General features: G+C 38.1%; 2 protein-coding genes across 4 annotated transcripts; both read left to right on the top strand.

Moving 5' to 3' along the window:
- The first annotated feature begins 294 nt into the window (after positions 1-294).
- On the top strand, positions 295-22949 carry scml4 (Scm polycomb group protein like 4). 2 transcript variants are annotated; one of them, XM_059357056.1, is made up of 7 exons: positions 295-1091; positions 8726-9002; positions 13950-14152; positions 16018-16147; positions 18250-18462; positions 19769-19908; positions 20579-22949. In XM_059357056.1, exons 2-7 carry the CDS (start codon positions 8765-8767, stop codon positions 20702-20704), a joined length of 1050 nt encoding a protein of 349 aa, XP_059213039.1. In that variant the 5' UTR covers positions 295-1091; positions 8726-8764; the 3' UTR covers positions 20705-22949. The 2 variants fall into 2 exon arrangements, with proteins under 2 accessions (XP_059213039.1, XP_059213040.1); XM_059357057.1 differs by lacking the exon at positions 295-1091 and having other exon boundaries at positions 8656-9002.
- A 1361-nt stretch (positions 22950-24310) lies between these two features.
- On the top strand, positions 24311-26121 carry LOC131991223 (mitoregulin-like). Of its 2 annotated transcripts, none has more exons than XM_059356559.1 (2): positions 24311-24752; positions 25801-26121. In XM_059356559.1, exon 1 carries the CDS (start codon positions 24574-24576, stop codon positions 24742-24744), a length of 171 nt encoding a protein of 56 aa, XP_059212542.1. In that variant the 5' UTR covers positions 24311-24573; the 3' UTR covers positions 24745-24752; positions 25801-26121. The 2 variants fall into 2 exon arrangements, with proteins under 2 accessions (XP_059212542.1, XP_059212541.1); XM_059356558.1 differs by having other exon boundaries at positions 24480-24747.
- Positions 26122-26727: the final 606 nt, after the last annotated feature.

The raw sequence follows: 26727 nt of genomic DNA, 5'->3' as shown, positions 1-26727 counted from the left end.
TCAAAATAAAATGTGACTTAGGCAATTTTTTGAACATGCCTTTGTGACTCAAGCAAGATATGGTAACACTTTATTTTGAAGGTGTCTACATAAGAGTGACATGATCGTGTCAAACATGACATGGGATGTGTCATGAACATTAATGACACTTTGAAGTAACATTAATGCTCATGAATCATGATACTTGTCATGTCATGTTTCTGACCGGCTTGTGTGACTCTTATGTAGACACCTTCAAAATAAAGTGTTATCATATCTTGCTTAAGTCACAAAGGCATGTTCAAAAAAATGCCTAAGTCATTTATTTCTCTTAAGTTACATAGGCTAATTTACACACAGTGTTATTACTATGCCAATAGCCATCCTTTGTTACATCCTTTTTGAGTGAAATGATCAATAAATGTCATATGTTACACTTTTGGTGAAGTTTTTTGTGTTTCCTGCAAAACTTGAAAAAATTAGTTAGGCGATCATTTTAACAGGGTGACGATATGAAAGCAGTTCGCATATCTGTAATACAGCTATAGGCCTATAACAAAATATATTGATTGTGAAACAAAATAAACGTAGCCTAATTTTAAAACATTTTTGGGCTCAACCTAGGCTATCTGTCACGGAGTGTTTTGGGGTTATCAAAAGGGGGCTGAACCTCTTCAGTTTGAGTGCTTCTTTTTTATTTTTTTTATTTACGGTGCTGTCTCTCCCTCTGCAGGTAAATGAGATACAGCTTTAAAGCCAGATAGGGAAATCATCATCACCCCGTTAACGATACAGTCACACGTTTCCCCTTTCAACTTGCACCCTTGAGGACGTTAGAACTCCTGCTGAAACCTCCGGACAGCGTTGGGAAGGTCAAACTGCGGCTTTGCTTCCCGCCCGCGGTCTCCACACCTCCAGTCCGCGGTGCTCGCTCGCGTCCCTGCCGCAGCTGCAGGGGTGGAACCCGGACTGACCCAAGCCGAAGGTTCGCTGGTGTTTCCGCCGCTTCTGCTGCTCCACGCTCCGGCTCAGCGTCTGGACCATGGTCGGTCCGCAGTCAGCCTGCTGAGGGGGAATGGATTCCCGCCGTTAAATCGGCCCCATCGAGATAGGTAAAGATGAAATACTCTTATCACAAAAACGAACTTAACCCATAAGAAGCCAGACCTATTTATCCTTGAAGGAAAGGTATGGGGGCTATACCACAGACCAAGTGGACCACATAGAACACATTTATGATGTTTTGTTTTTTAATTCTACTCCTAAATGTCAAAGATCTGTGATGTGACATATACGTAACATTGGGCATTTATGGTATTTATGTTTATGATATTTCTTATTTTTTTTAATTTTTGCCTTTTTCTGTGCATCTCTAAAACATTTATCAATATTATTTTTCCGATTCAGAGTCTTTAAGTAACAAAATAATAAGTCAAGTATATTTTATAATAAATAAAAACAAATAACCATCTCTATGGCATATATCAAAATTGTGACTTTAATTTGTTCAGGAAATATGATCAGAACAAGTTAAATGCAATACAGGACACCCTATTAACGGACTGGAATTGTTAAATGGGTTGAAACTTAGCCTTGGAACAAAAAATAAGCTTTTTGAAATTGCTACTTTTTCACATTTCTGTTTCCAGTCACAGGCACATTTTGGAGAAGTCACTTCTTGTCACAGTCACATGACCACCACACCAGGGTGTTGAGTATAGTCGCTTAGGGATTTAATGAGTTAAGGTGAAGCATGAAGCTGAATATGGGAGATTATAGAAGATTTAAAGTGTTTGTAACACGGGTGTCACCATGGGTTCTTATGGGTTAAAGGCATCTACCCTAACATTTTGTAAGATGACTGCACATAGAACAAGTCAATGTAAAATCCTTATCAGTAAGCTATAGGCTTTAACCTGCAACAAGGTCACTAAAAACTCACTACACTACCTATAGAAGTCTGTACAGGTAATTATATAGACGCCACATGCTGCCTGCTAATGTCATATGTCAATAGTTTACCTATTAAAGGACTTATTATAGGGGAGACCGGGGCTGGGTGGCACACTTTTCACTCTCTGCCGTATTTCACTGGCAATATTTATTTTAGAATATTCTAACCAGCTGCGAATGAAAGGTTAAATTCTAAGCAATTATATATTTGGTTAACTAGTTCATTTGCGATTATAGTCGTGCATTTGTGCCAACCAGCTCATCACAAAAGTTAAAATGCAACTGTCAAAATAAATGAAGCGACCCAATAGAAACAATTTGGACATTTAATTCAATATTACAAACATTGTTTTTCACCTTTAAAATAGTTATTAATCCCTCAAAATACCACAACACAATATACATTAATAGTTTCATTAATAGTAAGCAACCAATTGCAAAATTAGTGTGTCAACCACACATTTGACCCAGCTTTGTGGTACATTTATGTAGCCTTTAAAAAAAATGTAACTGTCTATTAAAAGCAGTAATTTGTACTATCTCTGTCTCAACACGGTTTTACAATATGTTTGGTCCACTGACCACTTTTTTTAATATCCAATACTTTACAACTAAAATATTACCTTCACCCAAAAAAGTTAGTGCCTTCCAGATGTTTTAACATATACAAATTTTTGTTTCTTCAAAGGACCAGAAAATAGCTGTGTGCACCAACCCTGCTCTGCTAACATCCACTTTCCATTAGAAATGATCAACATCATAAAATACTAAACTCATCTTTGATTTCACATGTACACTGAAAGTCCATATGTATTGATTATTGTCATGGTAGAGCATTAAGTAGGATTCATAACAAAAGCAGCATTGATAAATCCTCATTTTCCTAGAGTACGTTATGTGCATGTGTGTTTGCTGACAGTTAAACGTTGACCTTTCAAACCAGAAAACCACAAAATTAGCTTGAATCCACAGTGCAATAGTGCAGTGGTGGTAACGTGTGTGTGTGTGTGTATGTGTGTGTGTGTGTGTGTGTGTAAAAATGCAAATAATAAAGAAAACAGCAGCAGCTACCCCTGTTCTCTATCTCAGCTGGAACATCTAGATCTTTTAGGGTTTTTTTTTTTTGTTTAAAGCAGGTGTGAATATAAAACATGCCAACTGAAAATAAAAGTTTCATAAACGATCATTTGCAGAAGGACTGCGTTTCCACACAAAGAAATAGCCCATACAGACAGCATGCAAACATCATGCACACCTTTTCAAAATAAAACCAAGGCCTGAGATCAAAGTTACATCATGGACAAAGTTTGTAATTCATCATTTTTGCGAACAACTCCTCTGCTCTTTTTCTTTTTACTTATTTTTTGAAAAGCACTTTTAAAAAGACAAGAATTGCAGAGTAGACGGCAGTTATGGAACGGCCACAGGGACATTCAACAGTTTGTTTTGAGCCTCGTCCCCCTCTTCAAGCTGCTGTTTGAGAAAGCTTTTTAATAAAGAAAAGATGGTCAGAGATGTTACAGGGTGGCACATTACCGGTCCTCATGCAGTGACAGTATAAACTAAGTGAAGAGGCTTTCACACTAACACACAGCCATAGCGCTATGCAGATGAAGGTCAGTGTTCATAATGAAAAAGAAAACACTCATAAACAGCGTGACTGAAAGCAGAAGGTTTTCTGACAGGTTTTGTGCCCAAAATTCAATTTTTGAGCCCTGAACAAGGAGAAAATCATTCTTTCATTCTGGCTGACAGGAGGTGACATTTTGCCCACAGTATATCAAGTCTATGATTACTTGATTAAAAGTCAATTGACAACAAATTAGCCTGCAGTCATTTTGATAATTAATCACCAAAAGAATGGCCCACAGCCTCTGATTAAAAATGAAAAATCTTTGTGTTTTGAATGAATCATCAGACAAATACATGTTGTCCTAAGCCCTGAATCAGCAAGGAAATAATTATAAAATACTTATTAATTACATAACTGTACATTGTGATCACACCAGAAAAAAGAGCCATGTGCAAGTATCTCATATGCCAGATCTGGATGTGCACTCGTAACATATGTATTATATAATTAGTGTCACCAGTAAATTAGAGTTTCAATGATTAGTTGACTAATCAATTAGTAGATCTACAGAAAAATAATTCCAACTGTTTGATAATCGATTAATCGTTTAAGTAATTTTTCATGAAAAACAGAAGAAAATCCCCCTTATGAAAAGTTCCTGCTTTTCTCTGTTTTATATCATGATAAACTTTTGGGGTTTTGAACGTACAAAAAAGACATTTAAAGACATCACTTTGGACTTTGAGGGACTGGAATGGACATTTTTCACAATTTTAATCCAGAAAAAAATTATATATAATAATAATAATAATAAGCAATAATTTAATTGTAGCCCTACTGATTGATCAGGAAAATGTATGGCAGGGTAACCAACAAAGAAAAGAATAATTATTTATTGCATAACTGTACACTGTGATCATACCATTCTGAAGGAGCTCTTAGATATTAGATATTAGATATAATATATAATTACTGTCACCAGAAATCCAATCAGTTAAATCTATTATATATAAATCTAATGTAATAGTCATTGGCTTTTCTCAACTATGGATAAAATATACATAACACTGTTGAAAGCCAGCTCAGTCTCCAGAGGAACGACTTTGGCATTTTTCAAAAAATATCTGCACACTTCTCCCTGAGAAATATTTACGTAAGTATTATTATTTAGGTCATTCTAGGAAAGCCATTAGACTGAGTTTCCCTCAATCCACTCAGGCATTTTCTCCATCACTGCCTGTGTCTTCCACAGCTTATGGGAATGAACAGCAGTTGTGTGTGTGTGTGTGTGTGTGTGTGTGTGTATTCACTCATGTCTGATTTTGTTAAAGAAATCTCTGGAGCAGCTACACTCCTGGCGGGGCTCCAAGCCACAAGTGTTTTGGTAGAGTGGCAAGATAAAGTAGTTTTCTGCTCTCATGGGACTCAGAGCCTTTAGATAGAAACAGAAGCATTCCTCCGTGTGTGTGTGTGTGTGTGTGTGTGTGTGTGTGTGTGTGTGTATGTGTATATGTGTGTGTGCTGGCTGGGTTGCACTCTGTTTCGTCAAATCTAAGTTTTTTTCTCGGTTATTTCACGGTGCTGCAGATAAAGGCTATGTATATGTGTGTGTGTGTGTGTGTGTGTGTGTGTGAGGAACCATCTTCTTTCATGTTTTTCAGGATGTCTGTTTGATGTTTCGGATTTTTTTGGGTAAATATGAAAAATTGGGGTTTCTCCTTTGATTTTGATTCATTTACACTTTAACAGATACAAGGACCATCCAGTGGACGGGGGATTTTCTTGTTGTTGAAGTTTTATTAATTTGGTAAAGGTAGCCTGCTGCTGAACTATTTGGTCCTTTTCCTTTACCAGTTTTCAAGAACTCATCTTAATTTCTGTATCTTCTCATTCTGTCCTTTGTTTAAGTTGCCCTCTGGTGCCACTATTAGATTGAGATTATTGTTTGTTAGTGAAATATCTCAACAACTGTTGGATGTCCAGATGTTCATGGTTCCCAGCGGATGAATCCTAAAAATGTTGGCGGTAAGACTTTTGTTAATGACCATATACCTGCATATGAGTTGTACTTTGTTCACAGCTTATTAGCTTATGTTGACAATGGATATATTATGAGAACTGGATCTGTAAATGGAGCCCATTCAGTCCAATGAGAGTTGCCTGCCTAGCGCATACGGCAAAATAGTTTCTTAGGGTGCTTTCACAACCCAAGTCTGCTTGCTTAGTCCGAATCAGAGTGAAATTGATCCTTTTGGGGGTTTTTTGTATTTAGTCTGTTTTTTAGTCTCTCATAGTAAATAAAAATAAGCGGAACAAATTAAAATAAGATTTGCAGAGGGGCATGCACGAAGGCGGAGGGCTGGAAATATACTCGCAGTATTATTTCTTATTGGTTGAAAAGTTGGCAATGGAAAATTTTAACAGGGAAATAAACAAAGCAACATGGAGCCGAACGCACCCAGATGATTCTACTGTTAAATGGAGTGCATTTATATAGCACCAAAGCGCTTTTAAAAAAAAATCCAAAGTGCTTTACACTACACACTACGCTCATTCACCCATTCACCCACATTCATACTGGTGGCCGAGGCTACCAGGGCACACTGGTGCCACCTGCCACCATTGGGAATTCATTCAAACACAGATGAACTCTGCATCGGAGCAATTTGGGGTTCAGTATCTTGCTCAAGGATACTTCGACATGTAGGCTTCCTTGGTCAGGGATCAAACCACCAACCTTCCGATCAGTAGGCGACCGTCCCTGGCCGTAATCCTGCTCTGATGTCCCTACCAAACGACGGCCGAGATGTCAAGTAAGCATCGGACTTAAGCAGAAGTCCAAACCAGTCCTCTCCCAGTCACGCTGCATCTGTCGCTCTGTGTTTTGGTTAATTTCCTGTTATTGGGTCAGAGTGGGTTCACAGTGCAATTAAACCTCACTCGAGTTCATTTGAACCATAGACTGTATATAAATAATGGACATAGTCACCTTGACTTCAGCCATTAGTTTGTGGACTGCCCGTTGGACACATCGAGTTCAGCGTTGTTTGTTTATTTGTTTCAGCGTCGCATTGTTCTGTAGCCACACCCCAAATCATACCATTCTTTATCTTCTATTTTCTTCTAAATGGGGCCATTATTTGAACTAATAACATCAAATTGTCTTGAAGAAGATTTTTTACTAGCGATTGAGACTATATTGTTGTCCTAAAAAAAATTCTGAAGTAGTAAATTAAGTGAGAAGTTTTCTCATTTTGCACTGAAATTAATGGACAGAATTTTTTTTTTTGCAGCCAAACTTAGCGCCCCCCGCTGGAATTTTTGGTAGAATGCAGCTTAAGGCACTTCCTGGTTCGCCTCCCTGCTCAAGTTGCCGCCTGATTTGAACCGGTTATTTTGGTGCGCACCAGAGTATAATTTGAGTGTAAAAAAAATCAGTTTGTTACAAACGAACTGTAACAAGGTTTGCTTTTTTTTTAACCGCACTGGAGTTCAATAGAAACATACAAGACTTTGGGTTGTGGAAGCGCCCTTGAACAAGTTACCACTCAATCAGACTTTACATTGTGAAGACATTCGCGGGTTTAAATTTCTCGGCTTGAAGAAAGTTTTACAAATATAGTTTTGGATTGAAAAATGGATTATGGATCACAATTAAAAGAGTCATTATTGGTCTGTAAACTGTTTTACAGGTGTTGTACAGAATACTGTACTGTGGCAAAATTTAATGGGTTATCCTGAGCCCATGCTGCACACTTCTACCAAGTATTATGAAAGTCAGGCCAGCACATTTTCCGTAATCATGCTGTCATACAAACATAACTGAAGTCGTAACTTCATTACCGTCCTTAAATACGCCAAAAACTGGTCAAATATTTTTATTGATGCACTAATGTTCTTATGTTATAATTAAAGACGTCTATACTCTTATCGCTCTCTTCCCCTATATATGTTTATTTAGGTAACTTCATAATATCTTGTTACATGTTTCAACTGTCAAAAAAGAAATCAAAGAAATCCAATGAATATCAAACCAGTGATATTTTAATACCACTTCCATCCCTGTCAAACTGTATTTGCTGATAATCCACACATATATAGATATAAGAATACTTTGTTCGATAGTTCTAACCTCCAAATAAACTACAAATTGTACACATTGTTTGCCCTCACTGTGATGGTGGTAAGTAAAGCTCTGGGTGTCTTCCTCACAGTAATTACTGCAGGACTAACAAGCACCAAACAGAAAATCAGATCTGCTTGCAGAGCAGTGTAATGGGTGATAAAGCCTTAAGCAGTTTCACAGCTTCCCTCTTTCCCCTCTTCACCTGCCTTTGTTCCATCCAATCCAGAGGAGACTGAGAGCTTAGTTAGTTAATCAGTAAATCCAGCACCCGCGAGGCCAAATTGCATTCACTTTACAGCACAATAGACACATTGTCCCCAATACTTTTATCATTAACAGAGCCATATTCTCCCATTAGCCACCAGTTTATTTCTTTGACCCCTGGACACACACTGGTATAATTACACTACCAACTCCCTAGCTTCCTTTTTCTCTGTTAATGCTCTTTCCACTATCCTTGTCTTTTCCTTTCCACCCTCATCTTTTCTTCAGTTGGCCTGCTGTTTGCTGAATCCACATTCGTTTTTGTCTGAGGATTGAAAGGTCTGAAATTAATTTGTCGAGGACACGATTCATGTTGAGAAATGGAATATTGGAGCACTTCATCAGCGAAGTGTGATTAGTAGAATTCAGATTTATTAAAAAAATGAACTGTGAATACATTTGACAGCAGGCGTATGTACCTGTCCATTTGATGATACATATTATTGTTGTTACGGGTCCCCAACGTGGAACCTCGTGACAAATACAGTTGTCTGTGAAAACAGACAGAGTTGAAAAGCAATGAGGACACGGAGTGGTTCATGTGCTGTCCAAGTTGCATCTGGAGCGTGGGCGGAAGTCCACACCTAAGACCACCCGACTGGCAACAGTTCCAACCTCAAAGGTTCCACTTACTAACCTTCCCCTTTACTCCACAATATATGAAAAATAAAATGTATATAACAACTAAACACGAGTAATCACCTTCAATCCGTAAAATTTACAGAAGGATTCATTTCCTTCTTTTCTATAAATTTAAATTCAAATTAATGTGGTGACACATTCTTGGGTTGACTACATTGTTCTTGAGTCTTTTCTCTCTGTTTCTCCAGTGTGATGTATCTCTCCTCCCCCTGGCGGGCTGCGAGGCCATGAGACTGCGAGGCGGGCGGGAATTCAACCCTGACTCCTACCTGGAACTGGCCCCTCCTCCTCCTCTCCCTGTCGCCTGGATTCCTGGCGTCCTCAGAAAGGGCGTGCGCCTCCGTCTGCGTTTGGATCGCAGAGATGACCGCGGGCGGGGCTGCTGGCAACTGGTTGACTTGGAGGCGGAGTCAGAGCCGGTTGGGCGGAGGCTGAGGAGCCAGACCCCCGACACCTGCGCTCAAAGTAAGAGTTTATTCTTAAAAAGTGATTCTCAGCACTTTATTTTGAAGGGATGATTGATTGTTTTGTTTAACCTCACTGGTGGAAGAAGTATGCCACTGTAGGTCCTGCTACATGCTTGGAAATTCTTTCTAAGGGCCAGCAGGGGGCGACCTTTCCAGCTTTGCCCTTTCATTAAAATATGGTCACTTGTCACTGGTAGAGCACATTCCACTGAGGCTGAGTTCTTGCAGCAGACCTGGTTTCAGATCCGTCCTAAAGTCCCTTTGCTGCATGACTTCCCTTCTCTCTCGCCCATCCTTTCTCTCTTCAGCTGTGTTTGAAGGATACTACTTCATTGACACCCGCCAAAGGACTGTTCAGATGTCAAGGATCCTCAGAATTCTTCTCCTTTAAATTTTATGGCGGGTGGAAAACCATCGTATAGGTGCATTACTGCCACCTACTAGACTGGAGTGTGGAGCACTAGATTAGCCTTTGTGCACAATGCTCTCCTGGGAGTTTAAACATGACGTTAGACGAATTATAAAGTATTTCTTCCTCCATTTCAACTAAAATGTTGAAAAGAACTCATGCCAAAACCACACCCATGCCGTGCACTGGTTTTGAAATTGAAGCACTGAACTGAACATAGAACCCGTCCAATTACATGATGACGCACACCTGCACACTCACAAGCCTGTTCCATTTATGTGTTACACCACTGATTGGAAGGAGTCTTGCCTTGCCTCTGCAAGGCACACAAGGACCTGTCCTATCAAGGAAGCATCCTTGACTCTGGGAAACAACAGCTGTCACTATATACTATATATCTATATATGCTTTTATAGTCTATGAGAGCAACACTCAAGAAGTCATTTTCAAATGTGTGCATTTTATTTTGACATGTATGTGTTTTTGTGTGTGTGTGTGTGTGTGTGTGTGTGAGAGAGAGAGAGAGAGAAAGAGAGAGAAGAGGGTATTAAAATATTCCTGGATGTGATTTATTAAATTCTCTCATTTTTCCACCCTCTGACCTGCAGCTGATGAAAAGAGCAATACTCTCCACCTTCTCTTTCTTTTGGAGTGTGTTGCGTTATGAAGCAGCTCATTGCAGATAAGGAGGGGCAGCGTGTGTGTGTGTGTGTGTTTGTGTGTGTGTTCATGTGTGTGTGAGCGTGCCTTATTTAATACACTCATTGTTGTTTATGCGTTTATTTATTCCCACCTTATCACATGATTCTGGTGCAGGATCCGATTTCACTGTCTGTTACCATGGCGACGCCCTGCCTGAGCTGTAAATAAATTCAGGGGGTTTGTTACATTGATTAGAAAACACACACACACACACACACACACACACACACACACACACACACACTGTAATGTATTCTCGACCACCAGGCGAGGCTATATAGTTTCTAGTTAAAATGCAGTTATTTTATGCATGCATTCTGGTGTGTGTGCCAGTGTTTGTTTATGTGTTTATGTTTGGTTATGTGTGTAGGTGTGCAGTTTAGTGTTGCATTAGCATAATTCACTTCATTGCAGTTTCCCCTCTACATAAGTGAAAACAGATACAAATCTCCATCCCCTGAAGCTGCTGATTAAGTTATGCTAATCATTACCGATCATTGCTGCATTACTGTGGCCATAACAGCGAGCTCCAACAGCTTTCAAATGCCTTCCTCGAGCATTCAGCTTCCAAAAAGGAGACAATATCCCTTTGTCGGGAGATGAAATTGGGCGTAGGGGTTCACTGATCTCTTAATTGCTTAATTAGCCATAAACAAATGAGGCTGCGCTCCCAAATGTATTGTGTTAGGGTGCAGTGGTGCGAATCTTCCCCCTCGCCAGCCAAAACAAAAAAAAAGGAGAAAAAAAAGGTGCTGCTGCCTCATATTGTCAGCCAGTGTTAATGGGCTTCCCCCCCTCATATCCAATTCTTTGTAAGTAAAAGATGATTATCTGTTCTCTCTCAGTCTGTCCCTGTCTGTAATGTGATGCGCTGTAATGGGACAGGACTGATTGAGGAGGGACATCAGGATTAATCTCACTGTGTAATTACTTTTATGATTTATGGGCCTCTTCGTTCACACACACCTACTATCATGGTCACGGTGTGCAAGCACTCAATATAGCCTTTTTTTAAATGATTATTTTATTATTTTTTATTTATATTTATTTTCTATTTTCCTTTTCCATTTATTTTTTATTGCATTTTTTTTATTGATGGAAGCAAGACAAGTAAAACATTTCATACATTTGCATATTACCATATTTTTCTTCGGCTGTAACTACACCACAGCTCAACAGGAGTTGAAAATAGAGTAAATTAAAGAAAAAGAAAAAGAAAAGGAGGAAAAAAGGAAAAAAGAAATACCAAAAGAAAGAAAACAAAGAGAAAAAAGGAAAAAAAAGATATTGATATTTACTGATATTTAAACATAAACTGACAGGTTACAGTATATATAATAGATCAACTTAGAAAGGATAGTTTGCATTTTTACACATTTTAAGAATGCACAGTGAATCAATTTCATATTAAAATCACACATGTGAACCATTTTGTTTTTATTTAATTAATTCATTTTATTCGTTAATTATTTATTATTTTTTTATTTGTATAATTTATATTATTATAATTTATTTATTTATTACATTTCCACTTTTTAATTGCATTTGTCTTCTGCATTTTTTATTGATTGTAGTTAAATTTCAGATTTGCTTGTAAAAAATAGAGGATACAAAAAAGAAAGGGGAAAAGAAACAGATACCAAAACCAAAGCCAAACAACAATATAAGAGTAAAAAAGAGAAGAGAAAAAAATACGTTATTTTTGTTAAACGTAAACTGACAGTTTAACACATTAAATTAGGAAGGACAGTTCATGATTACACATGGTAAAACTGCACTGTTTCTATCAAAATCACAACATGAAGCAGTGCAGCATCCAAATATTATATTTATTATTATCACCTTCAATGCTAACCTTGCTGTTATTTTTCCCTTTATTTTATTATCATGTTTGGTCTTCAAGTAATGAAATACTGCAATTCATCAGGCCTGTCACTTCCAGTGTTTAAACAGCTTGTGAGCAACCGCTTTACAGCCGACTCCTGACAAATCTCTTTACACGCTGGCAGCGGCTCTGCGTGCGAGCGAGGGCACGCCGCCGTTTGATCCTCCCTGTGAGAGGTTAACCTGATTTTGATTGAGTGTTAAAACCCACCAGTGTGGCGTCTTTGACCGCGAAACGGGAACCAGGCGTAGCGTAACTAATCGATATGCGGCGGTGTTGACTTGTACTCAACACTTGCAGACTATAAGAGTAAATAAACCCTCTGGAGCCTGCTTTCTCTTTTAATACCTGCACCTCAGTGGGTAAAACACACTCAACCTTGCCTTTGGCTGGTCTTTTTTCCCTTTCTATGTGTACATTTTTTTTTATTATAGATAAAAACAAAAGCAGCATTCATGAGCTGACACAAAGACAGACGTCTATAAATAAAAGGAAGGCTGTGAGCTTTGACAGCAATATCTTTTATCACAAACAAAAGCAGCAGAGTAATCCTGAAGGGTTTCTGCCTGGAGCTTTTTGATGTTTACAGAGAAATTGATCTCCTCACCTGCAAGCCAGACTCCTTAGGAAAAGTTCAAGCATTTAAGAGCGATTAAAAGATTGAATTTAGCAGGATTTTAGCAGTTTTTTTTTGGACGTGAGAGCATGCGTCCTGTGCAGGAATACTTCTGAAATAATTTGAGGACAGATTACAGTTTGTAACCTGAACGCTCACAGCACAAAACACTGCACAGCGTGAATCCCTTGTCACCCGCTCTAAGCTTTTTTTGAAGACAGAAAAGAAAAACCCTGAGCTGCAGCAACTGTAATTACATTACAGTCCCCCACACATACACACACAGACATCGTTTTGAGCTCAGCACGTCTGCCGGCTGCCGCGGGATGTTAGAGGCGTGTTGCTATGACGACTGAAAGGGGACACAGAGGATGGGGGTTAGGGTAGAAGGGAAGGGGAGGAGGGGGTTGTTGGAGATTGAGGAAGAGAGAGAGAGAGAGAGACGCACACAGAGTTGCCGGCGTCTTGACAGTGTGGAGCAGCAGAGAACAGTCGAGGCTCCATCAGGGGGATTATTGAGAAACCTGCTGCTGGAGCGGAGCATCACACAGACAGTGATTACCAGACGGCTGTGTGCATGGTAGGCAATGATCATTTTCTGCTGAAATAGAAGATTTTTCTATGTGATTTGGTCTGAGAGGCATCATGCATATTCCCATGCTTTTTTGTGTTTTTTATTTTATTTTGCAATGAAAAAAATACTTTGTCATCACAATTTCTCTGCACTGAAATAAAGCCAGAAGTGTGTGATATCAGTAAGCTGATTAGCAGCATGTGTAAAAGGCGCAATCAGCAGAGATTGAAAGGCCATTTCAGGTAAATGCTTGCATGAATGAAATGAGGGATGTATTGTGAAAGTCATTGCCATGTGGATGAATGGTACCAAGATAAACACTTGAATCCACTGCTGTGTTTATGTATGTGTGTGTGTGTGTGTGTGTGTGTGTGTGTGTGTGTGTGTGTGTGTGATTGTACACTTGATTGATTGTTTGATCATGTGGGTGTTGTGGAGTATATGTGCTTTCACTTCCTGTGTGTGTGCGTGCGTGTGCGTGGCTTTGTCTCTCTGTGCAGTAATGATATTTATTGCAATCTTTGCAGCTGAAGAGGGGGAGGGGTGTGATGGAGTACAAAGCTTTATGTGGCTTTGTTTCTACTATTTCCTATAGTTTCTGTCTGTGTGTGTATGTGTGTGTGTGAGGAGGTATTCTCACATGTTCAGTGTACAAGTTTCCGCTGCAGTTCAGAGCCAAGGCAGTGTTGCGTGCAGTTTAACGCTGCCACTTCCTGTTGCTTTGAAAATTGTATCTAATGATCTCCCCGTTTCTCTCAGGTCTGATGAGTACCTTGTCTGCCGGCTCAGAGATGCAGACTCCCGCTCTCGGCCCACAGTTCATGGCGGGGCCTCAGGGTAAGGTCCCTGGGAGGAAGAGAGGCCGGCCTCCTATTCGTAAGCTGGAGTTCCAGAGTCACTACGTAGAGCCTCTGTCACCTCTCAAGGTCCCGAAGAAGAGAGGCAGGAAGCCGGGCTTTAAGGTCAGTCAGTCGTCTTTTTATTTATTAATAACTCTGAACGTCAGTGGGATAATTTAGCACTATCCTGTTAAGTTTTCTTGCAAACAAATTTGATGTTCAAATTCAAATTTCTTCTTACAACATTGTGTTTCATTGTGGCTGAACAAAGCATTTCCTTCCTCATTAGCTGTCTGCAAACAGAAATTAACTTGCAGTGTTTACATGGACATTTATATAGCTAGCTGTCCTCTTCTTCTGTGGTTTTAGCTGGTGCTGCTAGCACGTTACCACTGCCAACTGTCGTTAAGTAAATGCACATGTTAATAGAACAGGAAATCCAAATAAATCAGGGACCATAGATGGATAAAGAGTAGTAGTTTGACGTAGTTTGACTTCTGTGCATAAAAAATACCCAGATCTTCTGCTGCTCCTCTGCATCTATTGGGCCCATATGGCTTGCTCACTAAAGACTAAGGCTGGCTACGTCCGGTTTAGCACTCTGCTAAATTTAATGTGAATAAAGTGATTTAATCTTACAGCTCCAAGTGTTATCGGACCTAATGAATCAAATTCAAGACAGTGAAATTAGTTATTTTGCAGGGTTTGTGACGTTAAAAAATAATAATAATTTGGGGCCTCTGGGTCTTTCTTGGCCCAATGGCATCACATGATGGACCTGTCAAATCTAAATCAAAACTCAGAGCTTTTCCTGCGGGCTTGTCAGAAACCCATTCATCAAGCATTGCTCCATACTGCCACTAGTGGTCATAAACTCAGCTAGGTTCCTTTAATTGTTGCCATATATATTATATATTTTAAAATGACTTTTGTCATTAGTATTGGTCTTAATATTGGCCTGGGTATCCTTAATAGTAGTAGCAGCAAAATTCCTGTAAATGTTTTTGCTGCCAATCTTGTCAAACTAGCTAAATGTAAGCTAAGCTAAGATTAGCCAGTTAGCTGGAAGTTAGCTATGCAGCATGGATCTGGTGTTGGTTTCTTTGTAGGTGATAAAGTAATTTTCAAGCAGCAAGCTAGTTAGTATCATGGATCAACATGATAATACATGAATGTTATATCAACATGCTGCAGCCAATTCTGGATCACTGATTGGATCAGTGCCCAGGATGCTTGCAGTTAATGGCCATGGAACAAGGATTTTCCCCCAAACTTGGCTTAGTACCTTTAAATGGAAGGATTTTTCTAAAACTAATAGACTGATTCTCGTTAGCCTTAGGGCTGGGTGATATATCGATATAAAAAATATATCGATATATTTTTAAATGTGATATCAAATTAGACCATATATCGATACAGTTCAATTTTTTTCTTTCTTTCTATATATATGCTGCCCTTACTAGGGTTTGTCATATTTAGTTCTTTTGTAATGTTTGTTATTCTTTTCTCATATAAATTTATTGTTTCCTATTTTATTTCATAGGCTATTTTTATTCAAGATATTTTTTTATTTAAATGTGCACTTGTTATAATGGATTTATGTTCACTTAAATAAACAGTTTCAATAAAACTACTTGTGACATGTCATATTTGGTTTTGACTTTGAACTGAACATTTGCTCTCACTTTGTGATAAAACTATCGGGATCGTATATCGATATTCAGCCTGAATATATCGGGTCCATATCGCCCAGCCCAAGTTAGCCTCAACTATATTTGCAACTACAGCACACTGTGACGCCACCCAGTGGCCAAAATTTACATGGTTTGCCCCACTAGTGGGTATGGATCCAAGATTTTTTGTTTATTGTGTTTTTTCTGATATGTAATTAGAATTAAATATATAATCCTCATTGATCCGTGTGTATATACTGTGTGCCTGTGTTTGTGTGTGTGTGTGTGTGTGTGTGTGTGTGTGTGTGTGTGTAGCTGAAGCCCAGGATGGTGATGTCCCCACTAGCTAACTCTCCTCCCAGCAGCACACCAGAACCTGAGCTGGGCTCAATCCCACAGGATGCTGCTATTGTCCCCCACTCTGCCACGCCGCAGGTCCTCACAGGTAACACCACACACGTATACACACACACACACACACACACACACACACACACACAAACACACACATCTTATCTATCCAGCAACACGCTCATTCATAATTAATGAAATCCTAATCAGTGCACTTAACGGTAAGCATTAGAAAAGCAAAGGGTTTGTGCAAGTTTTAAGTTCTAATGATATTTTTAAGCTTTGAGACTTGGACGCATTCCGTGAAAGGAAAAGGGGGTCCTAATATTTTTATATTACACACGCACAGCTTGACTTGCTGGTACGACTTTTTGGTATGAAATGCACCCTCCCTTCCCCTCTTTTATTTTTTTGTCTTATCTTCTTCAACCGTCTGCTGCCCCGCTCTAACTGTGACTTCAATTCAGCGCTAAAATACACTCCTGTCAGTGTGGCATCTTCCTTCTTTGTTCTCTAAAATACACAGATGACTTGTTCTCTGTGATGAGATATGCTTTTTGATGTAAAACATTACACTCTGTCTGCATGTCGAATCAAAAACAGCTCTTTGTGTCTACAGCTTTACTGTGCATGTTTACATACTTTAAAATAAGAAATAACCCCAGACACATGTTATTTTTCATCTCCTTTCTTATCATGTAGCTTTCCTCTCCTGCTCAGGCTCTGGAGAAACTCAGACAGTTTTAATTCTTTCACAATAGAAAAAATACATTTCACCCAGACGTCCTTTCATTTTTTTTCTCCCCTTTCCCCCTCGGTCTGTCCTGCTCTGAATAAGCAAATATTTAAAGACTGCCTTCAGTGTATTTGAGGTGGGAATGGGAATCTCATGTGTCAAGGACCAGCGGTTTGCTCTTTGTTCTTGCAAACCGTGAAAAGTGTTTGATGTCAGACTGCAGACATACAGAGGCAAAGCGCACACACATACTGTAAATTCACACACACACTACAAACCAGTGTGTGCTCCCCGTGGTGCCACCCAAACAGATATGTAAATCATTTCTCTGGTGAAATGGAGAAGCATTTCAAAAATAGTCCATGTATTTTTAGGGATATTTTTTCGCATATTGTTTAAGCAGTGTTCACTTCCTTTTAAATACTGATCAGTGTTATCAAAATAAATGTGATTGTGCCATCTTTTATTATATTTACAGGGTTTATTTAGGAATATTAGAGATGTTAGATAGATATTTAAAGAACACACATACAAGGATAGGTAGAAAAAATAGTGCTTATATTTTACACCTAACAATAAAATATTTCTGTATTTCACATATTAAAGTATAAAGCTTGTACAGTAGGATATGAGGGCAGTTCTGCACTGTGTCAATATAAAAAGCCTCCAACTCACATGTACAGATCTTGATCTTTTCACACTCCAAAAGAATTTGTTTGACCTTTGTGTGAGAACAAAGTAGAGGCAATTCAGAATCCTCTCAGTGGAGTATTTCCATCTTATAAATCTGTCATCAGGTGAATCCATAACTGCCCAGTTCTGGCATAACCAGCAGGCATCTCCATTATTGACGAGCTGAAAAACGGTTGGCACAAAGGGAGCAGATTCAGAGGAATTACTGACTGCCTTTCAGTAGTTTCACATCTGTACAGTTACAGGCTGAAGGGGCTTCAAAACAGCTTATTTAACTCTATTTGAGGAAAAATATAGCTGCTGTTTAATGTTGTACATTAATCCAAAGATGTTATTCAGGTCTGAAAGAAACCGTAAAATTCTTGACACACAGTCATGGAAAAACTTATTAGACCACCCTTTTTCTTCAATTTCTTGTTCATTTTAATGCCTGGTACAACTAAAGGTGCATTTGTTTGGACAAATATTATGATAACAACAAAAATAGCCAATAAGAGTTTACTTTAAGAGCTGATATCTAGACATTTTCCATGGTTTTCTTGAAAATAACCAAAATCATTATCAAGAAAATCATGGAAAATGTCTACATATCAGCTCTTAAATTAAACTCTTATCAGCTTTTTTTGTTGTTATCATTATATTTGTCCAAACAAATGTACCTTTAGGATGGTCTAATATGTTTTTCCATGACTATATATATATATATATATATATATATATATATTACACAGAATGACTATAATCACTTCCTGTCATTCCTCTTCCAGCAGAGACCTCGATGCCCGATGACTTCCTATGTGACCCGCCGGTGGACTCCAAACGTTACGCTGTGGATCCCAGCGACTCTGCCTTCAATGTCATGACATCACAGTACCCGCCAAAGCACTCCTATGGGTACCGTGGCAGCAGTTGCTCTACCCCAATGGGCCTGTGCAGACAAGCATCGAGTCCAGCAAGCTTCCAGGACGTAAACAGGAATGGTGAGGCTGTGTTTTACAATTATGCTTTTATCTTTGTCTTTTAAAAGTAAGAATGTAAATAAATAAGTAAGTAAAATCAGATAAACAGATAATATCACAAAGTGCTTTACAGAAGATAAAAAAAGAAAGAAATGAGATAGGGGAACATAAGACAATTGAATTTAACACATAATTAAAAGACAATTAAAACACAATGGAAACATACAAATTGTAAAATAATATGTACAATGCATGCTGGTCATCCAAATGCCTGTCTAAAAAGATAGGCCTTAAGGTGATTTCTAAAGGAGCCAACAGAAGTAGCAGACCGTAGGGGTGGAGGCAGAGAGTTCCAAAGTGTGGGTGCCATATATTCAAATAAAACAGCTTTGTACCAGAGCATTTAAAGATCCTGTACATCCATGGTCCACCTGCACAGGTGTTTGCACTTATATGGCTGGTTAGACCTCCTTATAGTTATAGTTAGTTGAGTTTTAGTAGTGGGGGTGTGTGCTAAATGTGCTTGAGCCCTATCTCTGGTGGTGGAATAACGTTCACTTCTATTATAGCCCTGCCCATCAGATATGGGAGCCAATAAGTCAAAACACCTGAGTAGGTGTACGGAGCCTTTAGTCTGGGAAACCCGCTAAAAAAATGCTGCATTCTTGACTTGTTTATGGAAGTGCTGAAAGGCAAGCAGGAGTTTTGTCATCATTTTTCTAGGATATTTTCATCTGTAACAACAGGGGAATATTTTTTTCAGGTTCCTTTTTTTTTTTTACAAGAGCTGTGACTTATCTGATTTCCCCTGTTTGCATGAGTAGCTTACCGGCTTGCTAAGGTTACCCAAACTAGAGTCTGCCAGATGGGAACCTCATGGTAATGATAAGACTCCAGAAAGTCAATGATCCAGTCAAGAAGTAGTCCTGCAAAAAAAAAACCTTTACACAGCAAATTTTGGCTGGTTGTAGAAAGAAAAGCACAGGTGAAATCAATTACTTTAACGATGGCTCAGTTTTATTAAGTGTCATTAGGTTTTGAAACAGGTCTGTCACATCATAAATCCACAAATTGTTTCCCTTTGTTGTTGTTTTTTTTTTTTTACAAATAAAACAAGCATATACTTATACCACATGTTAATATGTTTTATAAATGCTGGCAGCTGATTTAAAAAAAATCTTTAGACAGAGTCAGGCTAGCTGTTTGCCTCTGTTTCCAGTTTTTATGCTAATCTAAGCTAAATGTCTCTTGACTGTAGCTTCATATTTAATAGGCAGATTTGAGACCCCTTTCCTACGTTAAGCATTTGTTCCCCTGTGCTACCTAGCTTACAGTCCAGACTCTGGAGAGAGCAAGCGTCCTGCTGGTAAGGACCCGTCCAGCTGGGGTGTGGAGGAGGTTGTTTGGTTCATCAAAGATGCTGACCCCCAAGCCCTCGGACCCCACGCTGATACATTCAGGAAGCATGTGAGTCCAGCTATATATTATAGCTCAAAGCTAATGCTAAATGCACTAAAACAGACCTTTAAATGCAGCTAGAGTACAGTTTACTTAAAAATCTGTTGTGAGTAGGGCTGGGCGATATGGACCAAAAGTCATATCCCGATATATTCAGGCTGAATATCGATATACGATATATATCCCAATATTTTTATCGCAAAGTGAGAGAAAATGTTCAGTCAAAGTCAAAGCCAAATATGACATGTCACAAGTAGTTTTATTGAAACCGTTTATTTAAATGAACATAAATACTGTATAACAACAGGAGTACCTTTAAAAAAAAACAACAAAGATCCATAAAGTGCACATTTAAATAAAATAAAATGTAAAATAAAAATAGCCTATGAAATAAAATAGGCCAATCTTTTTCTGAAATAAATATATTTATATGAGAAAAGATTAAGGAAAATTACAAAATAACTAAATATGACAAACCCTAGTAAGGGCAGCATTTATATATAAAGAAAGAAAGAAAAAAAGAACTATATCGATATATGTGATATGTACTAATTCTATATCACATTTAAAAATATATCGATATATTTTTTATATCAATATACCGCCCAGCCCTAGTTGTGAGACAGCAGTATTTATCTATGAGCGCTCGCCACATGGTGACTTTGGTGTTTTGTTTCAGGAGATAGACGGGGACGCTCTGCTCTTGCTAAAGAGTGAGATGATGATGAAGTATCTGGGACTGAAGCTGGGACCTGCACTCAAACTCTGTTACCACATCGACAGGCTTAAACAGAATCGGTTGTGATTTCCTGCGAAGGAGCCAAAACCCTCGGATGACCTTTCACTAAAACTGTATCACTGCTGATTCTCTCAAACATCCTCAACCATCAGCAATACATCATGAACGCCTTTGGATCCAGATTGTGTTGACAAATTGGACATGTTGACTGTACATATTAAGGCTATTTGCAGCTGAAGAAATGATTTCATTTCTGTCATTGTTTACCGGGTATCTGAATGGCTTTAGATTGTAAATAGTTTGCCTCCACGAAGATGGCAGCTACTGTATATTGAAACATGACCTGTCCACTCTTCAGTCTGCATCTGACTCTCAACAGCACAGATCTGTGCAGATCTTAATCATGGACACCTCTGAAGACCTACAGAGACAGGGAGCCTAACAAACATGTATGGTGCTTTACCTCAATATTATATTTAAACTTAAAGAAGTCTTTTGGTTAAAAGGATAGTTCAGAGTTTATGAAGTGGGGTAGTTTGAGGCACTTAGTCAGTGTATTACCTATAGTAGATGGCAGTTGGCATGCCTCCAGTTTGGAGAAACAGGCAGGAATACTGGCAGTTAGCCGGCTAAACATCCATCTCAGTGCTAGTGTATGCTATATTTAGAATATTTTCACAGCTTTACTTTTCCGCTAGACAGTCCTGTTTAAGTTTATGTGGAGCGTAACTGAAACTGTTCTCTGCTCTCTTTAAAGCTACCAGACTCCGTTGACAAAAACGGTCATTTTAGCTTGGAGAACATGAGAGTTTTTGGTCTATTCCTTTTATGTAGTTTGTTTTTGTGTAATTGTGTGACTTTGGTGAATCGGAAATAGCCCTTTAAAACACCAAAATGACACAATAACACAAACAAACTAGCAGCAGAACAGCAACTCCTGTGTTCTGCATGGTAAAATGACTGTTTTTGTCAATGGAGTCTGGTGGCTTTGAGGAAGGCCCCCTGCATTAACTTAAACAGTAAAAAAAAAAGAAAAGCAATACATTGAGAATCCATAGTACCTCATACAACCCCACCTCAAATAATCTGAACTATCCATTTAAGGCACAATGCTGCTGCAGTTTTAAAATAATAGTTTCGTGTAATATGATGACAATGTTTACCCAGGTATCACTCCAAGACACAAACTGTAACTTCTAACCAATCTCTCAAACTCTTCAGCAAGTATTGAAATCTTTTGATTTCTTTTTATACTGAAACATGAAAAACTTCATCATAAACTAGCGATGCATCACAAAATGTGAGACAAAGGAATTTGCTAACATGAACATTTTAACCACAAACCACAGCACAGCACAACAGTGAAGCGATAAGATTTTGCACCAATGAGAGGTGCATATTATCATGCAGCGCTCATAGTGACAGGAAAGGCAGGAGACAAAGACAGATGCTGACTGATGTTTTTCACCTTGTTCTCATGAATTGTACATCATGTTACACAGAAGTGGTGTGACAGAAAGCAACTTGTAGCAAACTCATACAACTTGGTGCTCACTGAAACCGTTACTGCCACTACAACCACAACACTTAACAGTTTAATCACTCTGCTCCGACGCTTCATCACTATCAGCGTGTGATTTCCAGAATACCTCTTCACTCATTTTCAATATAAATGTATCTGTTTTGCTCTGTCAAATGATAAAACAGTATTTTATCTCCAAACTGTAAAAACTGACAAACTATTAAATGTCTTGAGCATTAATATTAACATTTTTGAAGCCACCAAATACAGTTTTGTCATATAGAATTGTACAAACAACTTGTATACACATTAATGATCAGTCTCATGCAGTATATGACAAACTCATACAACTTACAATGTCAAATACAATGCTTTTTCTGACTGTACAGTACTCACTTTAATTCTTTGTGTTCTGTGTGTTTTTTAAATTCCATAAAATTGTGCCACACTTATGTGAGCGCAGCATGTATGTGTACGTATGAATTATGTATTTCATGATTGTCTTTAGCCTGAGGGAGCTAAACTTTTACATTTCATTATTATTTACTTTTTTTTATATACCTTTTTTGATCTGAGAATTTTCTTTTGGTGATTTGAAATGAAGCAATTGTGATGCACAGGAGCTGGCAACCCAAATTAGAAATGTCCAAATGTCTTCATCATTTTTTTTAAATCTTGCCTGTGACCCATTTTAAATCGATTTTAACTCGCTAATAACTTTGTTTTTCTTTTTAATAAAATGTTTTTAAAGCATACTTTTTCCAGAGAAAATAAACCTTGTTCATTGAAGTCTTACCTGAGTATTATTATTATCATTAGTATTAGTGTTGATGTTGTTGCTGTGATTGTAGTGGTTATTATTACTATGATTATTATTCACAGTAGCAGTAATAGTAGTAGTAGTAGTGGGGAAACTAAGTACATTTGCTCAAGTAGTGTACTAAAGTACAAATTTGAGATAGTTGTACTTTACTTGAGTATTTTGTTTTTATACCACTTTCTACTTCTAATCCAGTTATTACTTGACAAAAATGTTTACATAAAAAACATGAATTGCTAATAAAGTACAGTGTTTTGTTATAAATTAAACTATCCAACAGTTTATAAACATTTGGCTGAAAGGATTTAGCATTAACCCTATTGAAAGAAAACTAATTGGCAACTATTTTTAGTGTCCTACTGGACGTGTGTGTGTGTGTGTGTGTGTGTGTGTGTGTGTGTTTGCATATTTATGACTATGCTCAAGGACCTCTCATGGTTACTGCGATTCACAATTTTTAAAAACCTATTTTATTGATGGTGTGATATGCTAATTCACTGCTGACTCGTCACTCCTCCAGCTGGCAGGGGCAGTTATTAACAACCTCTTCAGTTTGTAATGGCATTCATTCCTGACAATTAGTTAAACTAAGATAAACTGCTGTGTTTTGTCCATAACTTTAAGTCATTAAGTGTAGCCGGAAAAAGTCCCAGATAAAAAAACAAAACGCTGTTATGTCTGGATTAATCATATCATCCGGAAGTACAAACAGCCATGAGTTTTATGACATCCTCCAGGAACTGTCTGGGTGACTACTGCTGGTATTGTACCCACAATAATGAGAGTTTGCTATTTTTTGTTGCAATAAACTGAGCAAAAGTATGCCGAAATGACTTCAACTTCATGTCGATGTGTAAAAGCTCCGAATTCATGCTTTGTCATGTCTGTCTGCAAGATCATAAACAAACAATTTTTGAAACGCTTGCTTTCTGAACGGAGTTCGGTCGATCAGAGTTGTGCGGTGCAGGAGATGCCTGCACTCTACTAAGGACACTTTTCTAGTTATTTTAATAATTTTAATGTATTTTTTAAAAATATTGAGGTTCGAACTGTTTTATTAAGAAAAAAAGAATCATTGTGAAGGTGTCAACAAACAATTGATAATCAGGATCGATCCATCATGAAAATAATAATTTATTGCTGTCTGATACAAAATAGTTATAAAAAAAAACAGCTACAAAAGTAATATCTGCTTTGACATTAATGCACGCCTAATAGTTATCAAATAATATCACATTATGTTTTAGTTTGACAGTTACAGGAGGCATTCTGCATTAAGTACCATTACTTTTAATACTTAACTACATTTTTTTTTATGATACTTTATGCGTCTGTGTGATACTTTCTCCACGACTGGTTCAATAATTTATTCAGTGTTAAAATGTAGAATTTAAACATGTAGAACCATGAAAGTATAATGCAGTCTTTGCATGAAGTCCAGAGGGCTTCCGGACTTTTATTTTGAAGAGTGCGAGATTAACGTTGTATGCTATCGCGTGAGTAGGCGCGATTCACTTCCCGTGTGAGTGTCCCGATGATTTTCATGCGGCTTTCCACACAAATGTGTGCATCATCTGTCAGCCAGAGGTGAACATGGCTGAAGTCTCCGAGAGGACACTACAAGTGGCCGTCGTGGTCTCCTTCGCTGCCGGCTTCGTGGCGGGCTGGCAGGCGAACAGAATGAGGAGGAAGTTTCTGGACTGGAGGAAGAAACGGCTGCAAGATAAACTGTCAGAAACTCAGAAGAAGCTGGATTTGGCTTGAATTGTAAGGTGAAATATGTCTTATGTCTGAGTGTGACTTAGTTAGACCTCTAATAGTTAGATATTAGACTAGTCTGCCTCTGAATTGGCAGGAAAACAAACATGTTATGTCCAGAGAATCGTCCCCAGAGCTCAGATTTGGACTGATTCTCACCTGCATGTGGAGGCCCAGTTATGTAAGGCAACTGTTGCTCCACCTGTCAGCTATAATTGTCCTAACATTAGTCATGCAGGGATAAAACGTTTCTTGTCTTTTTGACTGATCATTGTTCTTCAGCACTTGCATTGCTTATACAGGGGTGAATATGCAGAGTTAAAGGCCTTACTTAGGTAAAAGTAAGACCTTGCATTAGATAAAAAGTGTTTGCAGTAGATCATACTTTAAGTAGTAAAATGAAAAGTGCTTATTATTCTGCATATTAGCGTTTGATCTTTTTTGTTTTTACAATCCAATAATACTGAATGTGTTCATTTCATCACTCTAACGTTGCAGCTGATAATAGTGAAGCTAGTTTGAATTACTTTATGTGTTAATGGGTACTAGGGCTGCACAATTTGGAACAAACATGTAATTTGCAATTATTTTGACTCATGCAATTGTGCTATGATTTATGATACCGGTGGGAATTATCACTTTTGCATCATTCTCATTTCCTAAAGAAGTGTGTGCGTCCCCCCCCCCCCCCCCCCCCGTTTTTGCAGCAATCTGCACCAAACGAAGACTGCAGATTAAGCCAGGACATTTTGCAGCACCACAATACTAATGCAGAAAGATATTTTGACTTATGTTGCACTTTAGATATTGCACTAGTACACATTGACATTTTGATTAATTGTGCATCATTTATATTTTTGCATTGATAAGTGGAAGTAACATAAAATGGAAATACTTTAGTTACATACAAGTACCTGAAAATGTCACTTAAGTACGTTACTTGTGTGATTGTAGTTCGTTTGTTACATTCCACCACTGGTTTTATAATTGTACTCTAATTACTCATGTCATCATTTCCATTGTGAACTGTGCCTAATCATTGAGTTATTTTTTATTTACCAGGTTTTGGGCTGTCTGGTCTGAATGAACACTCGTCTTCTTTGTAAAGCGTTGAGAGTGGAGAGGATACCTCACGATGGCCTACCTGTGTTCTGCACTACCCACATTTTCCTGCAAAACCTTATTAGATCAGGGCTGGACTTGATGTATACTCAGGTTTATGGAAATCTGATCATTACCGACACACAGCAGTTTCTTGTCTGCCCTCGGACACTAACATGGACGAAGTTGGGGATCTGACTTCAGTGTTTTTCTGTTCCAGCGTGTTTCTATCTGTTTCATACCTGGTCAAATAAATTATTGTGTTTTTCCAAGTTTCTCTAACTATGTTGTTTGTTTGTTTTTAATTTGGAAAGCTGATATTCACCTTTTTTCAGGAGTTTTTTTTTATGGAAAAGATAAAATAAAGAACATCCACAAAAACCTACAGAATATACAAAATAAAGGCGTGTTTATAGAGATATTAGGGATCTGGTTTCTCGTGTGTTGGCTATTGTCAATATTGCATTTTACTCAAACATAATGCAACCTTATCATTATTGCTACACCTTTTAATGTAACTCAACACTGACATGGCTAAAAAAAGTTTATCATGTTTTGGTTCTATAAAGCAACTTTAACATAGTTCAAACTCAGTTAAAATGGCAACATATGCTGGGAAACCAACTGAGTTGACCTTTATAGAACTGAAAAATAACTGAAAATGAAATAACAAAAACAAGCCTCACATATATGATAATCTCTTCATGGAATAGACTGTTCTGCCACCGTTGGTGTATGAATGTGTCTGTCAAATTCGGTGCATTGTAAAGCACTTTGCATAGCTCCAGAGGATATTTATGTTCCATAAATGCAGTCTATTAACCAAAAAAATATTTTTCAATTAGTATTGGTTACATTCAGTTGCGAAGCAGACTGGCTGTCTGTTTA

Source organism: Centropristis striata, chromosome 18 (genome assembly GCF_030273125.1).
Source record: "Centropristis striata isolate RG_2023a ecotype Rhode Island chromosome 18, C.striata_1.0, whole genome shotgun sequence".
Lineage (NCBI taxonomy): Eukaryota > Metazoa > Chordata > Actinopteri > Perciformes > Serranidae > Centropristis > Centropristis striata.
Note: the sequence above shows the minus strand (reverse complement) of the source record. Positions and strands in the feature narration are given on the sequence as shown.

Excerpts from the sequence above, each read along its gene's own strand:
- scml4 (XM_059357056.1), top strand. The coding sequence starts at position 8,765 with ATGAGACTGCGAGGCGGGCGGGAATTCAACCCTGACTCCTACCTGGAA. Across the intron at positions 14,153-16,017 it reads GCAGGAAGCCGGGCTTTAAG|CTGAAGCCCAGGATGGTGAT; the intron begins GTCAGTCAGTCG and ends GTGTGTGTGTAG. Across the intron at positions 18,463-19,768 it reads CCAGGACGTAAACAGGAATG|CTTACAGTCCAGACTCTGGA; the intron begins GTGAGGCTGTGT and ends TGTGCTACCTAG.
- LOC131991223 (XM_059356559.1), top strand. The coding sequence starts at position 24,574 with ATGGCTGAAGTCTCCGAGAGGACACTACAAGTGGCCGTCGTGGTCTCC.